At 29.6% G+C, this 16,296-nt stretch overlaps 1 protein-coding gene across 1 annotated transcript; it reads right to left on the bottom strand.

Annotated features, from left to right (window-relative positions):
• Positions 1–2,694: 2,694 nt before the first annotated feature.
• LOC111410976 (probable BOI-related E3 ubiquitin-protein ligase 2) lies at positions 2,695–3,873 on the bottom strand. The gene is made up of 2 exons (XM_023041562.1): positions 3,352–3,873; positions 2,695–3,265 (listed from the first exon to the last, which is right to left on the bottom strand). The coding sequence occupies exons 1-2, from the start codon at positions 3,592–3,594 to the stop codon at positions 2,765–2,767; spliced, it is 744 nt and encodes a 247-aa protein (XP_022897330.1). The 5' UTR covers positions 3,595–3,873; the 3' UTR covers positions 2,695–2,764.
• Positions 3,874–16,296: the final 12,423 nt, after the last annotated feature.

Raw genomic sequence — 16,296 nt, 5'->3', positions numbered from 1 at the left:
AAAATACATATGTAATTATGGGAGTGTTTGAACCACATTATTTTGGTAATAATGCATTGTTGAATAGTGTACCGATAGGAAATGTATGGTTAAAAAATAAAGAAAAGTTTTTAATTTGCGTGTAATATTATTTTATTTAAGAATGTGTGGTTAAAATGATATCAAATTACTGTTTAAGAATACATTTTTTTAGAATAACGTGGCTCAAATAGGCCCTATATACAATTTCGAAATTAAGAAAATTGTTTTCAAGTTTTAAAAATTAGGTCATAATTCAAATTTTATTAAATAAATAGATAGATAATTCAAAATATCTTATTAATTAAATAGATAATTAAATATATTAAATTCACAATGTTATGCAATTCTTGGTACAATTACATACTAGTCACCACAAATCATAAATTATCAAATCAATTGATCATGCATTATTTTTCGATTACAAATCACAAATTTTATGGATTACAACTTATTATCAATCACAACTTATAAAATTAATAGGTCACACATTATTTCTCGATGATAAATAACTAATTTTATAGGTCACAACTTATTTTATGATCACAACTTAACAAATTGTTAATTACAACTACAAATTTAGTCACAATCTTACATTTTTAGGTCGTATATTATTTAATGATCACAAATTATTTATTTTATCCATCAAATATTATTTATTGGTTACAAATTGATTATTTTATTAGTCGCAATCATCCAAATAATTGATTACAAACGATCTTCACACCACCACACCACTGCCAATCGAATGTTGCACCGCCAACACCACTGCCATTGCAACCAGGGGCGGATCTAGCACCTGGCGAGTTGGCGTGGCCGCCGTGCTGGATCCGCTGAGAAAAAAATTATTGAAAATTTGTGTTAAATATTTATAAATATATGGTTTTGTGCAAAAGATTTAACAAAACGGGAACGCGGCTTGGGTGGCAGCGTCCTGGCCTTTGCATTAACAATACACAGGTTCGATTCCGTTGGCTAGCGTTACGCCATTTAATTTTTAAACAGAATAATTAAATATTAATAAAATATTGCACCGGCCTTCACTAAAGCAGGGGCAGCTCACATGGTAGAGGGGTTCTTCTTTGTATGTAAGAGGTATGGGGTTTAATTCTATATTCATCCAGTTTTTTAATTAATTTTTTGTTATAATAAATAATAACTAAATAACTATAGTTTTCGTTTTCAAAATAATTTCTTTAAAAAATTTATTCACTCAAATTATTACTTCATAATATACATACTTTTATCATTATGTTTAATCAATTTATTTTATAAAATTCAAATTTGGATAATCTAAGAATTGCTCTTTATTCTTTTAAGACTTTGAAAAATAATTTTATTTTGGCATAAAAAATAGTTCTAATTCTGAAAATCATTGTTTTCAAAATTTGGTTTTGGTGTTAATTTTTATGACTTATGAATAATGATTTATGTTCGATGAGTTAATTGGCAATTTGACATTAAAATGAGAATTGTGAATCTATTGTTGGGATAAATAATTTATGTTGTATGAGTCATTGAGTTATGAGTTATAAATCATTTATGAGTTTTGATTTGTCATTTGGGAATTTATGTTTAGGAATTTAGGATAAGTGAAAAAAAAATTCAATTGAGAAGATGTTGGGCTCAATTCAATCATGTGTGCTTTGTTTTTTAATCAATTCTAATTGAAAATAATTGGGGCATTTTTGCATATTATTAAACGATTTTTTCAACCGAAAACGAAAATCCATATCTATTTATTCTAATTTTAATTGTGTATCTAATTCTTTTAATTTTAGTCCATACGGTTTTTTGAATATTATTCAATTAAATATTAATAAATGACAATGTCTCACTATCACAAGCGTTGACTGTTGACGGTAAATGTTCAATGTTTGCGGTCCACCGTAGCTGAATTCGAAGCCTAGATTCGTCCCTGATTGCAACACTACCACTAACAACCACCATTTGAAACTACAAAACAACCACCATTTGTAAACCACCAATAACTACCAACAAAAACAACCCCAAAACTTCGACTAAGCAGAACGTGTTAAATCGAAAGAGGAAGGAATCACCACAAAACCATCATCGTTGCGAGCAATGCTGTGTGCAGTAGTGAATGAAGGTTGAAGGGCAATGGAGGATGCGATATTGAAGATGAAATGAAGGTGGTTGTCAGGGGCGAATGTAGCTCTTGGCGAGAGGGAGTGATTATTGGAGTAGGGTTTTGAGAGAGAGAGAGGGAGAGGGAAAGGCAGAGGGAGAGGGAGAGAGAGATTGATTGATTGATTTAATAATAATTATCATTAGTATTAAAAATTTGAATTATAACTTGCTTTTTGAATAATTTTCTTTTAAACTTGATTTTTGAAGTTGAAAATCACGTGGGATGTAATTTCCACGTAAGATTAGGTGAACCAACATGCAACATCCCAAAAATCGACACGATATAGGCTGACCCAAAATCAACGAGGCCTTTTAATGAGTCCAGAATAGGGTCTTCAATACAAATATTTTTTTGGTGAAGTTGTGGTTTCCTACAACTAGGTTTCATGGCTATTAGTCAACCAAAAATAACGAGGCTGGCATAAAAGAAACAACGAAACATCTCAGGGGAAGCCACGGAAAGTTGAAAACCAAACTAATGGCCAAGAATTAAATAATTAACAAAAAGGAAAAAGAAGATTAATGGAAATTGGGAGCAAAATCTTTCATTATCTTAGAACAAAGAAAAAAAAGAAAAAGAAAAGAAAGAAAGAGATCAAAACAAAGCCTCTATGCTTGCTTTCTTTGCCGTTCTACAGACAGGGCATGATTTGAGAAAAGCATGACAATCTTTGCATGAACAAAGGTGCCTACAGGGCAGTATAATTACACTAGAATTACGATAATTGCATCTTTGACAAACCATATTCCTCATTCTCCGTTCTCCATCTTCTTCTTCGTATTCGATTATGTCGCAACATGATTCTGCATCTTCTGCCACGTTATTGTTTGGCAAATGACTCTCTCTGAGATGTTCAATTGTGTTCTTCAATGACATGACCATTGCTTCTTTTTCCTTGGCCACTCTTTGCCACGTTTGATTCTCAGTCTCCATTCTTCTCACCAAATTTTCAAGCTCCATTGCTTTGTTAACTGCTTTCGCGATTTCTTCATCCTTACGTTGGAGTAAAAATTGCGTCTTTAATTCGGATTTTTTCAAGAAATAAGATATTTGCTGCTTTCTCAGCTCTTGCAAAGCTAATCTCAATCTGTCATTCTGTTCCAAAAAAGCCCTCCAAAAATCAATACAATTGGATGCGTAAAGATTCCAATAAAATGGAATATATGGATTAAAAAACAAACCTGTAAGGTTACAAACTGATCAATCTCGAGCTTCTGTTTCTCAATCTCGTTGACAAGACTCAGAGAAAAAGAATTGTCAAGCGAAAAATTCTGATTTTTCTGAGAGAAATTTTGCAACTGCATGAATTGTTGTTGTTGAGTATTCAAAAAGAATAGATTCGATCCACAAGAATTTTCTATAAAATCTTCATCTCCGTTTGAAGGAAATTCAAGATTTTCCGAATACAACTGCTGAATTGCCATTGATTTCAAGTATCACTGACTCCAAGAACAAAACAAATCTCTTTTCGTTCTTCGAAACCCTCTTTCCAAAGAAAACTCAGCAGAAGAATCAAAGATTGGTTACATGCTAATTGCTGAAGAGTATTTTGTATTTATATTGAAAATAACTAAGTATGTATATTCATAGTAACTGAAGAGATCATATATAATAAGATATACATAAATACCTTTTTCAAAAGGGAAGCATGCAAAGAACGTAAACATAGATAGGATCAGAGATTTTGAATGAGAAATTTAATTGCAAGTGAGAAGTTTGAGGTTCTAATAAATAAGTTTCCATTTTTCAAAATATATTTTGAATTTTTAATTAAGAGAGAGAATCAGAGATTAATTTATTTATTTATGTTGAGTTCTTAGTCATATGTAATTGCAGAAGAATAGGCAAATTCGAGATTTTCTTGCCATTAATTCACCATTGATTTTCTGCATTCTTTTTAATGTTAGTTGTCTAGGTGACCCGCAATTGCCGTGTATATATTTATTTGCCTTTTATTCTTATTCTAGAAACAAGTTGACCTTATAGTTTTAATTACTTGTGGAAAAAAATAACATAATAATCAAAACTAAATATTTCTTTGTTATCGTGTTTAATTTCGTCCAATCTTATATTTGTCCGACTACAAATCTATACAGAAAAAGATTGTTAAACCCAGGTAAAATTATACAAGCATATGAATTAGACGTCACGTAATATTGTAATTATGTGTTGTCAAATTGATAAAGGTATCAAATTAAACTTTATCGAAATGTACTAAAATCTTATTTCTAGCAAAAATCAAACAGAAATTAAATCATTAATAGAAGATAGAATTTGGAACGGATTCTAAGCAATTGTTGGTAAAAACTAGAAATAAATTCTACGGATTCACATCAAAAGGATAACTCACCAAAAAACGCGTTACAGCTTATTATACTTTATTAGTTACTTGGTTGTTAAGTCAAACTCTGTCACTGATTTTTTTGGGTGTTATTTTTATTTTATCTTTAATTAATAATTATGAATTTTACTCCATGTTTGTGGAGATAATTACGGTGCTATACTACTTAATTTCTTAAACACACAGTCTTGATAAATATAAAACGTCTCTATATTGGTCAAGATTTAACCAAAAATATAAAAAATTCAAAGATAAAGATGGTGGCGTCAACATATCTATCTCGATCTCGCCATCATATGTATCTTTAACGTTTGATTAAATTAGCATGAATTTTCTCTGGTACAAGTCATGCATGATATCGATATTTTAGCAATAAGAACACGACGACGAAAGCCACCATCAAATCTAAATTGATCAAGCCATTTTTAACTTCAATTTGATTAATTCACTATACAAAATTTTTGAAAGAATTAATTATTGTATCTAGAAATTAAGGTGAATGGGAAGTCAAAAAAATTAGGCACGTTCCAACAAGTCAAGCACACTTTTCCATTAACTTTTGTCGACAACTTTTCTCCAAGTCAGTATGCATTATTATCATGATAGGGCGGTTAGATTCAATTAGATGAACAAATCAATGGACACATCAATGATAGTTAGGTTAAAATTTGTAATTGTGCGATAATATCGGAATGGATTATAATTCTTTTTGTGTGATTATATTGGAAATGAATTATTATTGTCAAATAATTCGTCCTATTTTCAATGAATAAGTTAATGTAAAACATGCTCAATTAATTGATTGAAAACTCCAAAAGTTGAGATTCCACTTAACTACCATTTTGTCATGTACATTTCTACCACCCCTATTAAACTTCTTATCTATCCTTGATAATATAATTTAGAGCATGTCTTTAATAACTTGGACGATGTCATGTTTATCGTAGATTGCTTTAAAAAAGTTGTCACACTCGTAAAATAGATATTTTACAATAAATTCCTCTTCAATACTTTGTCGTGTTGAAGGTGCAAAGAGTAATAGATATAATCAAGGACTCTATTTGCATTATAGATAGAATACATTGAAGACTCTTTCTTCATTACACATCAATATCACATATACCGCAAGTTTTTAACTTGTGTGCGAACAATCCACAAAATGCAATGGAGATGCTCTATATATCATTTTAAGTGAGATGTTTTAGTAATTTAAAAGAGTCACGAGAATGATTTGGATAAATTATTTTGAGTAATACTATTTAGTACCACTAGTGTTACAACACTGGTTCAGTGACACTAAGTAATATTAAATCAGAATCACATTTAAATGAATTTAGTATCATCTGAACTAGTATTATAGCACAATTAGTGCTGGATTGGATTATTCTATATTTTTGTTCATGTTAGAAAATGATGTGTCACTTCCTAATTCAACTTTGATGAAGCTGAATAAAAAGTTCGTGAGTTGAGCAGAAAATATATTTTTCAGTAAGAACGCGAGTACTCACCCACTTTTATAGGTAAATGCTTGGAAGGTGCCACCTTTAGTCATGTCAAGCTACAATAACCTTGCATTAATCTCGACCTTCTATGATTGGTGGAATAAGGGGACGCGGTGTCGCAATGATTGCCTGCAACGTAGGTGACTGAGTAGGCTTTCTTATCAAACTCCACATTGATCAATTGGGACGTACCTCCAATCATAGTGGACAAATTACACCCTGATGACACTGCTAAAAATCCCATTAAGTAAGGTCAACCTAACAGTTAGTCTCTTATTGGTATGTGCTCCTTAGTGGTTTTGTCCGCATATTGCCTTAAGAAGTCATTTGGTATATCCACATTGTGGCTTCCAGTCATGGCCAGATTGCAGTTTCTCGATCCATGGATTTGATTCATTGTAAACACGAACATGGATGAAACCATCTTGTCCCAAATTTGTATTATAAGTGAATAGTGGAAGAGGTGTCACCCGAGTCATATCAAGTACACTAGCATGAAAGGCGTGAAGTACTGAAGTGGTAATCTCTGCCTTTTATAATCGGTGAAATAAGGTAGTGACAATTACGATGACGAAATGATTGCCTTTGACCTAAGCTGATGGTGTAGGCTATCTAACCAAACTATCCATTGGCGAAATGGAGCCAAAACGTTGTCATATGGGAAAATTCATTCTCCTTTTCATGTTATCTCTGCTAATTACACCTTAATGACACTGCTAACAATTCCGTTATGTACGGCTGAGCTCAACCCCACGATTCATCTCCTGGCAGTTCGGAGTCACCTTATTTTTTTACCAACATATCTATGAATGTTGTTAATACTATCACTTAGACTAGTGTTAGCACTAGTAGTGCTGCGTAACATTCTTCAATCTTAAAAAGTTAAAACTAGCCTTGCTCATTTTTAAATAAATACTAGCATCAACGACGTCAATACACCAATCTATTTGATATTATGTGATATGTTCATAAAGGTGAAATTATATAATTTATTAATTATACATTTTATTTAATGAAACTTAATGCCGTCTAGACTTGTATTATGATATCAATGATATTAAATAGCATTACCCTTTTTAAATACGCGATCAGACAATAAATTCATTAAAAAGTTTGTGAACAAGTCAAAACAATTGTAGCATCCAAAGTCGAGGGAATTATGAACATGTTTGTCTCATTAATATCACATTGGCCACCTACTAAGGTGGCACGAGTCATTAGGTGCTTGGCCCGCAATTCTGCATTCCATGTGAAAATCACAAATTATACGTTACATTTCACGCACATCATAATCTGCTCAGTCTTCTTCGCTGATTTCCCAGCAATGCTGCACCTTCCCAACTACTTAAATTTCCCCATCTTTTTGGACTATATGTTATGTGTGTGAACTATACTACAAAATTGTTCATATTCAAATATAATTAAGATTGATTTGGTGTAGGTAAAAATCATATTTTTAATAAATTTTGATAAAAGTCGATAAGTGTGGTTGAAAATTGTGAATTTTATGAAAGTTGTTAGAAATAATTATTGATTTTGACTCAAATTTTCATTAAATTTTTAAGCTACACCAAACATGGGGAGTCTAAGAGTTAAGAGTTCTCCATTCTTACAAAATTGTATAAAAGTGCACAATTAGCACTCGACTTTTTGAAAATGGAAAATACGATATCAACATTTCATCATAATTGAACGACATGTTTGTAGTGATAGACACCATTTAAATGTTTCTCAAATTGTCACATGGTCTTCACAAAAATATACCTTAGTTTAAATTATTGAACTATAGTTCAAGTTGGTAGGCAACGAATGGATAGAGCTTTAGACGGTTTCGTTACTACAAGTTAATTGTAAGACGATAATGAAACCTTGATCGAACAATTACAAAGATTGGAGATCAACTTCCTATTGAAACAATACTGGGGGACTAATTGTACAATTTTCCAAATAGAGATAAACCATTTATACAATATTGTCTTAGATATCGCCCAGTTTGGTTTAGATAAAAATTAAATTTTTAATATATTTTAATAAAAATTGATGAAATGTTTTGTTGAAAACTTATATTTTAATAAACTTTTTATCTTAACCAAATGGAGGCATAAGATCAAAGGATATTGCACAGATATTTGTTTGTTTTTAAGTCAATTTCACAATGTTCATTGAAGTTTGAGTGAATTTGAAGCTGGTCCTTAAAGTATCATTGAAGGTATTTAAGGTATGCAAATGGTAACTCTGTTAGTTAAACTAACACTTAATCTTATATAAACTCTTTAATTCCCACTTGAAAGAACGTATGTTAATCACAATTCGACATAAAAGCCCGATTGTTGTAAGGCTTCCCAATTTCATCTCTTATTTAACCATAATCCTCAATCAATTATCAATGTGTTAGTGATCTGAAAATGAGCGAGCAACCCGAACCATATGATGACCTCCAACACTTAAGTTTAGGATATAAACCAACCTAGCTTGTTTCGAGTTAGTTCATGAGATGGTTCACCAATTATGGCAAGACATGCTAGGTCGAATTCCTACCTAACGTCATATGAAATATGTTATTAAAAAGTTGATAAATATTATGGATCTCATGATATATGTAATTAAATTACATTTAAAAAAAAATTGAAAAACAGGCCAAACATGATTGGAAAATTCTCCAAGTACAGGGGAATTCTTAACTGAATTCCTACAGTGCAGGTTTATTTATGAGGCATTTTCAAGAATGTCCAATTTTAAGGGTATGAATTGAAAAATGTCCACTCATTTGAATTTAGTGTCAATTTGTCTATTATGCCTTTAATGAAAAGCTACATTTTGAAATGGTATTCTCGACATTTGATTTTTTTATCAATTTGTCACGAATTTTGAGAAGTGGCTTCCATGAGAAGTTACATTAAAATAAATTCGGACGACAAAAAAAAAGAAAATATAATACTTTAAAAAAATAACGTGAAAATAAAAAATATGATACTTTAAAAAAAAACAAAAAACAAAAAAATCACGTCTCCGTGACACGGAGGCAAGTGCCTCTGTGTCACGGAGGCATTCTCGACATTACATATATTATTTTCGACATTTGAACACTGTTTCATTAAAAAAAACAAAAAATCACGTCTCCGTATCACGGAGACATTCTCGACATTTGAATACCGTTTCATTAAAAAAAATGAAAAAATCACGTCTCCATGACATGGAGGCAAGTGCCTCCGTGTCACAGAGACATTCTCGACATTACATATGTCATTCTCGACATTTGAACATCGTTTCATTTGTTTAGAATGACATTTTATTTTGAATATGACATTTCTCTACATTTAAAAATGTCGTTCTCGACATGTCCGAGTCAACGAAAAATATAGCATTTATTGTGATTTGACATGTATACTTTTGAAATAAATATGGCAGGTTATGTATCAAAATTTTATTCGCCAGTAACAATTTTACAAAAATGTCCATTTTTTTGTCTTAGTGTGGAATTAAAAATTATTAATAAGGATATTTTGGTCTAAATTTTTTCAAATTGGACATTTTTGCAATGATTTGCAATAATGGACATTTTTGCAATGGTTAGCAATAATGGACATTTTTGCAAATGACTAGATAAAAATGGACATTTGATGAAATTTCCTCTTTATATTTATTTATTTATTGCTAACTACCAATGAAATTGCGCTAAATGTCCATCAATATCAATTCTGTGAAAATTTTCTTGCATGTATAGCATTAGATTTAACTGAGAGCCCTGCATAATGTCCAGGGCCACACATTGGCCCTGGACGTCCAAGGGCGCCATTTACCTATAGGGGTCACCATAAATGTCCTGGGCCAAATCTTTATCCTTTAACTAATGCACCTTCCTAACACCCAACTTCTAACACATCGTTCTCCTTTTGGATTTTTGTCGTTATGACTGAACTAACCCATAATTTGACATTTTCCTTTATTTTGGGATTGTAGTTGTGTGAATTGTGCACTATACATAGAAATTTGTTAAAATTCAAACCTAAAGACATCTCCAATGCTACACCAAAATACCAAGTTTTCACCAAAATTTGGTGCAAAAGCTCTCCAATGTGGCACCAAAGTTAGCACAATTTTGCACTTCAAATTTGCCAAAGTAATTAATGGAGGATCTTTGTGAAAATTGGTGTTATATGTTTTTTAATACAATTATTATTGTTATTATTATTATTTTAATGGCATGATTTAATATTTTCATTTTTGTAGTGTTTTTAGTAATTGTATTATGTTTTTATATATTTATTAATGAATTTAATCTTTTCCTTAATTTAACGTAATTATTTATTTAGTAATTTATGTATTTTTAAAATAAATAAATAAATTTTCAAATAAATAAATTATTAAGAAGAAAAAAAGAGAAGAAAATGATTAAATACTATTAATTTGTTGTAATAGTTGAAGATAATTTTTAGTTTGGTGCATAATTTGGTGCAAAATAGTACAAATTTTGGTGAAGGCTTAGAAATGGCCTTATGACTCTATTTTTTAAATATATTTTTTCAAAATTTATTTTCAATAACACATGCTTCCAAAAATTTTATTTATGCTTTCACGTGTATATATTTTTATTTTTTTAAGTTTTTGTAATGATTACAATGTTTTGTGTTTTTTATTTTATTTTTTATTTTGGTTTATGATTTTCATCCTTTTTTTATTGTGGTAATAATTATGTGTTAATTTTTTAAATTTGTGTGTATTTTTTGCTTCAGTGTAATTAGGTGGTTTGACTGAAACAATATATGAAGTTGGATGGTCATGGTGAATTTAAAGCAATTGGGGGTATGATGACGCTAAACATAAGGTACAGTGGTCATGATGAATCAAAATCAATTTTCTTGACCATGATTACACTAAACCTTTATTTAAGCCTCATTTAGGAGGCAAATTTTTTTTTTAATAATGATTTTTTGGAGAATGTGTAATTAAAAAGTAAGAAAGAGTTTTCAATTTACAAGAAAAATATTTTGTTAGATAATCTATCGTTGAAAATGAGTTTTAAAAAAAATGAATTTTTGATAAAAAAAAAAATAAAATAGAGATCAAACAATGGCAAAGTACAAAGTATAGTGGCTATGGATGGATTTAACACTATCTCGAAATATTATCTTAAATTATAGATGTAGTTTTGATTTGTACAAAATGTAAATGAATAATGTTACTAGTATCAGTTTAGGTGGCTACATTTTACAAATTCAATTAAATAAATTATGTGATTTTGTATTTAAATAAATTTATAATATAATGTTATGTAATTGTCATATAAACTGATGTTTAATGTCACAAAAATATTCTTTGTATTAAATTACCGCTAGTGCACGGTTCGTTCGTATCCATAGAAATTGTATTAGCTTAAATTCAATTAAACTAAGCCCTAACCGAAACTATGAAATTCGGTGATTTTTCTATGGCTATATTATAATCTAATTATGAAGGTAATACCTAAATTAACTAGAATCGATGAGAAGTTATGATGAATGCAAATTTGATTAATATATATCTTTACTCTCTTAAAAGAGAGGCTTTTGGTACTGTTCATTTATGTCACAGTCGTTTTCACACTTGAATCCAATTTATCCGGTTTTGCTACAGTAGTTTGTCCTTTTTTTTCCTCCTTTACATTGTTTTCCCACTTTACCCTTGAAAATCCCACCTTACACTAATTAACACATTGAGGGCTTAATGGTCACTTGAGCCCACAGTTGTTGACTTTGCACAGACAAGTTTTTTTTTTAATTTTAATTTTTTTAATTATACTATTAATATATTTTTTTGTAAACTTTTTAAGAAACGCGTTTGATGTAACTTTAATTATTTTTGATATTCATTTAGATCAATTCGATGAGTCCATAATATAGTTCTCGAAACGAGTTCGATAAAATATAGACAATATATTTTTTATAGATGTTGCGTTAAAAAAAATGACGAGTTATACGCATTTTTTAAATTTGACGTCAAACTATAATTGAGGATTTGGAAGGGAAAATGGCGAAATTTGACCTCGAAAACGATGTCCACCAAGCGAAGCTAGGTGGCCATGAAGTGCGTGTCGAAAAGAGATTTTTGAATTCAGGTCATGGGCTCAATTCCGATAACTGTAGCAAAACTTATAGCCAAATTAAAAAAATAATAATAATAAATTTAGAAAAAAAAATAAGTCCGTAAGAAAAAGAAAAAAAAACAGAAGAAGAAGAAGAGTAAAATTAGACACTCCGCGCTACGTGGAGTGCTTGCCAGTGAGCACTCCGCGCAGCGCGGAGTGCTTCACTAAATTTTTTTTATTTTTTTGGATTGTTTTGGTAATTCGACCATAACTTTGGCTACGGTTGTCAGAATCGTGCCCATGACCCCAATTCGGAAAGCTCTGTTCGACGCGCACGTCGTGGCCACCTTGCTAGGCTAGGTGGACATCGTTTTCGAGGTCAAAATTCGCTATTTTCCCTTCCTCTTCATTTACGCGTTTGATGTTTGTTTAACTATTTTCGATATTCATTTAAATCATTTGACGTGTCTATGATATAGTGCTCGAAATGAGTTTCGATGTAATATAAAAAATATATTTTTTTATACATTTTACGTAAAGGAATTAAGAAAAGTAGGGCGATAATAATTTTATTAGGAATTTTTATGCCAAAAACAAAAAAAAAAAATATTTTACGCAATATCTATAAAAAAATATATTTTCTATATTCTATTAAACTCATTTCGAGAATTATATTATAGACATATCGAATTATTTAAATGAATATCGAAAATAGTTAAATGTATATCAAACGCGTAAATGAAGAAAATAGCTATAGGAGATTTGGAAGGGAAAACATCGAATTTTGACCTCGAAAATGATGTCGCTGGGTGGCCACGACGTGCGCGTCGAAAAGAGCTTTCCGAATTGGGGTCATGGGCAGGATTCTGATAACCGTAGCCAAAGTTATGGTCGAATTACCCAAAAAAAAGTCCTAAAAAATAATAATAAAATAAAATAAAATAAAATTTTCCAAGCACTCCGCGTTGTGCGGAGTGCCTGAATTCAAATTTTTAATTTTTTTTTACTTATATTTTTGTGTTCATTTTCAGACTCATTACGGAATATCAAATAAAGTCGAAATATTATATTCTTAATATCGTTTTGAAGTATTCGCGACATAGTATTGCACGTCGTTCACGGTACGTGAAACGGTCAATCATAGCAAATGTTATCGGACGTTAAAGTAGGTATGTTCAAACTATATTTCGAAATTTTCGATAATAAGCTAACTTTAAAAATTTATCGACGATTGTGCGATAATCGAATCAATAAATATTTTACATTTTCTCGAAACTCATTTTGAGAACTATATCGTAGAGATATCGAATAATTTAAATAAATATCAAAAGTAGTTAAACGGATATTAAACGTATGTGTTAAAAAATAAGAAAATAATTCGTTTTTCTTAAAAAAATCAATTATTTTATTACTATTTTGAAATTTTCGATAACAAGTTAACTTTAAAAATTCGTCGACGATTATACGATAGTCGAATCGATAAATGTTTTACATTCTCTCGATTTTTTTTACTTATGTTTTTGTGTTTATTTTCAAGCTCATTACGGGATATCAAATGAAGTCGAAATATTATATTCTTAATATCGTTTTGAAGTACTCGCGACATAGTATTGCACGTCGTTAACGATGCGTGAAACGGTCAATCATAGCAAATGTTATCGGACGTCAATGTAGGCATTTTCAAACTATATTTCGAAATTTTCGATAACAAGCTAACTTTAAAAATTCATCGACGACTGTGCGATAGTCGAATCGATAAATATTTTACATTTTCTCGAAACTCATTTTGAGAACTATTTCGTAGAGATATCGAATGATCTAAATAGATATCAAAAATAGTTAAATGGACATTAAACGTATGTGTTAAAAAATACGCATAATTCATTTTTCTTAAAAAAATCAATTATTTTATTACTATTTCGAAATTTTCGATAACAAGTTAATTTTAAAAATTCGTCGACGATTGTACAATAGTCGAATCGGTAAATGTTTACATTCTCTTGAAACTCATTTTGAGAACTATATCGTAGAGATATCGAATAATCTAAATAAATATCAAAAATAGTTAAACGGAGATTAAACGTATGTGTTAAAAATGCATTTTTTTTAAAAAAATTATTTCTTTTTTCCTTTTTAATTCTTTTTTGTTTAACGTCAAATTTGTTTTTTTTTTGGTTTTAACGTAAAATTTTTTAATAATCATTCTTTTATGCAAAAAATTGTATTAAATTATTTTAAAAATTGATTTATCAAGAAGAAAAAGTAACAATAAGAAAAAAAATTCCTAAAAATTATCGAATTTTTTTTATATATAAAATTTTTTTAGATGTTAAAATAATTAAGATGAAAAATTTGTTGGCTCAATTTCTTGTTACTATAATTCAAATGTATTTTTTCAAACATTATTATTTTAGTCTAAGTGATTATTTTACTTATAAATGACGTATTTGATAATACTATATTCAATATAAGTAAGTCGTTTAATTAATCGAATCATTTTTTTTATTATTGAATATCTAATTGATATAATTAAATCGTTTAATTAATCGAATCAATTTTTTATTGTGTTGTAGTCTCCATTTGTTTCCTTATTTAATATGTTAATATCTCCTTTTATAAAATTCAAGCCATGCATTGCATGGCACAAGACTAGTAGTGATAAAAGATGCAGTCGGATCCCGAACCTCCTTGTATCAATTCTCTTTAACACTGACCTTACAATTTGGCAACAAGATTCAATTATGAAAACGTGTTTTAATATCAAAAAGAAAAACTAAGAATTAGAAGTTCATGATATAAGATTCATCGTAATTCTAGCACTAGATTTGTTTAGCCTAACATGTTGTGAAAAGAAGACAAAAGAAATAAAAATTGTTCATCACCCGAAAATTCTTGAATTCAATCTTAAAGTTCTTGAAATTCAATCTTATTGTGTTATTCACCTCTTTCGGATTGAAATCTTGAAACAAAAACCACTACAAAACATGGAGTAATAATTGAGATATAAAAGCAATATGAACAAGAAAAATTGGCAAATATCTTGTTTGAAAATTGGCAAATATCTTGTTTGTCTTCAGCTATACTACCAAACAAATGTGCTCCACTAGTTTGAGAGTCTTATCTTAAGTAAAGAATTCTCAATTATCATAAATAGTGAGGCCATCCTCACAAAATCTTTGAATAATTATGCATAGTCATTATTCTAATAAATTTACATCTCAATTCTCTTGAACCCAAATATAACTGGATACTAACCCCCGTTTGGCCCAATTAAAATTATAATTCATTTTCTCTATTTTCTTATTAATCGTACATTTTCCAATAAAATAATATTACATATAAATCCAAAACTTTTTTTAACCACACATTCTTTAAATATATATATATTCCAAAAATTATAATCTCAAACAATGGAGCAAGAATTTCCCGATTAATCAAATAAATGGGGGCGGTAACGGGCTAAAATCGCTTCCCTGCCCATATTTTAAAAAATGCCTTTATAATTATAATTGTGTATAAGAAAATGAAAAATATACTAATGGACTGAACATCAAAAGATGACTAATAGAAATGTAAAGTCAGTCTATTACCTATTTAATAATTAAATAATACTTTACTTAGCTAATATTTAAAATATAATAAACAAAAAAAAAATAAAAATTAAAACGGGTATGGAGAGTTTCCCGTCCCCTAGCTGACCCACAAGTAGGGATGAGGACGGGATTGGCCTGGCCATCTAATTGATTGGGATTGCGACCATGAAAAGTAATTGATCTTTTTAGTATGAAAATTTTGCTAGTATCATTTTTTCAAATTTACCTTTTAAGATATTTAAACAAATGACTTTTCTTTATGGCCATAAACAAAAATCGTCAAATTGTAAAATCAAAATGAAATCGTTATTATTATTATTTTTTTTTTAACTTTTCGACTTTGTCACATGCAATCGTTAAAGAAATGATTTTGAAATAAGTCAAACTGTTGCAAATTGATTTCGTTTACGATTTGAAATTTTAACTTTGGTTTGTAGACAAATTAAACCATTTAAGATTTCTAAAAAAAATTACAATAAAGTTTTTAATTTTTTTTTTCCAAAAGTTATTCTACAGATGTAATCTTGACCTTCAAAATATATTTTAACTATTGAATAGTAAAATGGGTAATTTTGTCTATTATAAAATACCAATTATCGGTTAATTAACCTAATTTCATGATCCCA

The sequence above is a fragment of the Olea europaea genome, chromosome 15 (genome assembly GCF_002742605.1).
Source record: "Olea europaea var. sylvestris chromosome 15, O_europaea_v1, whole genome shotgun sequence".
NCBI lineage: Eukaryota > Viridiplantae > Streptophyta > Magnoliopsida > Lamiales > Oleaceae > Olea > Olea europaea.
This window is presented reverse-complemented; position numbering and strand designations above follow the sequence as displayed.

Bases quoted from the DNA above. Each gene is read 5' to 3' on its own strand.
- LOC111410976 (XM_023041562.1), bottom strand. From the start codon at position 3,594: ATGGCAATTCAGCAGTTGTATTCGGAAAATCTTGAATTTCCTTCAAAC. The intron at 3,266-3,351 runs GTTTGTTTTTTA...TTTTTGGAACAG, and splicing joins ATCAGTTTGTAACCTTACAG to AATGACAGATTGAGATTAGC.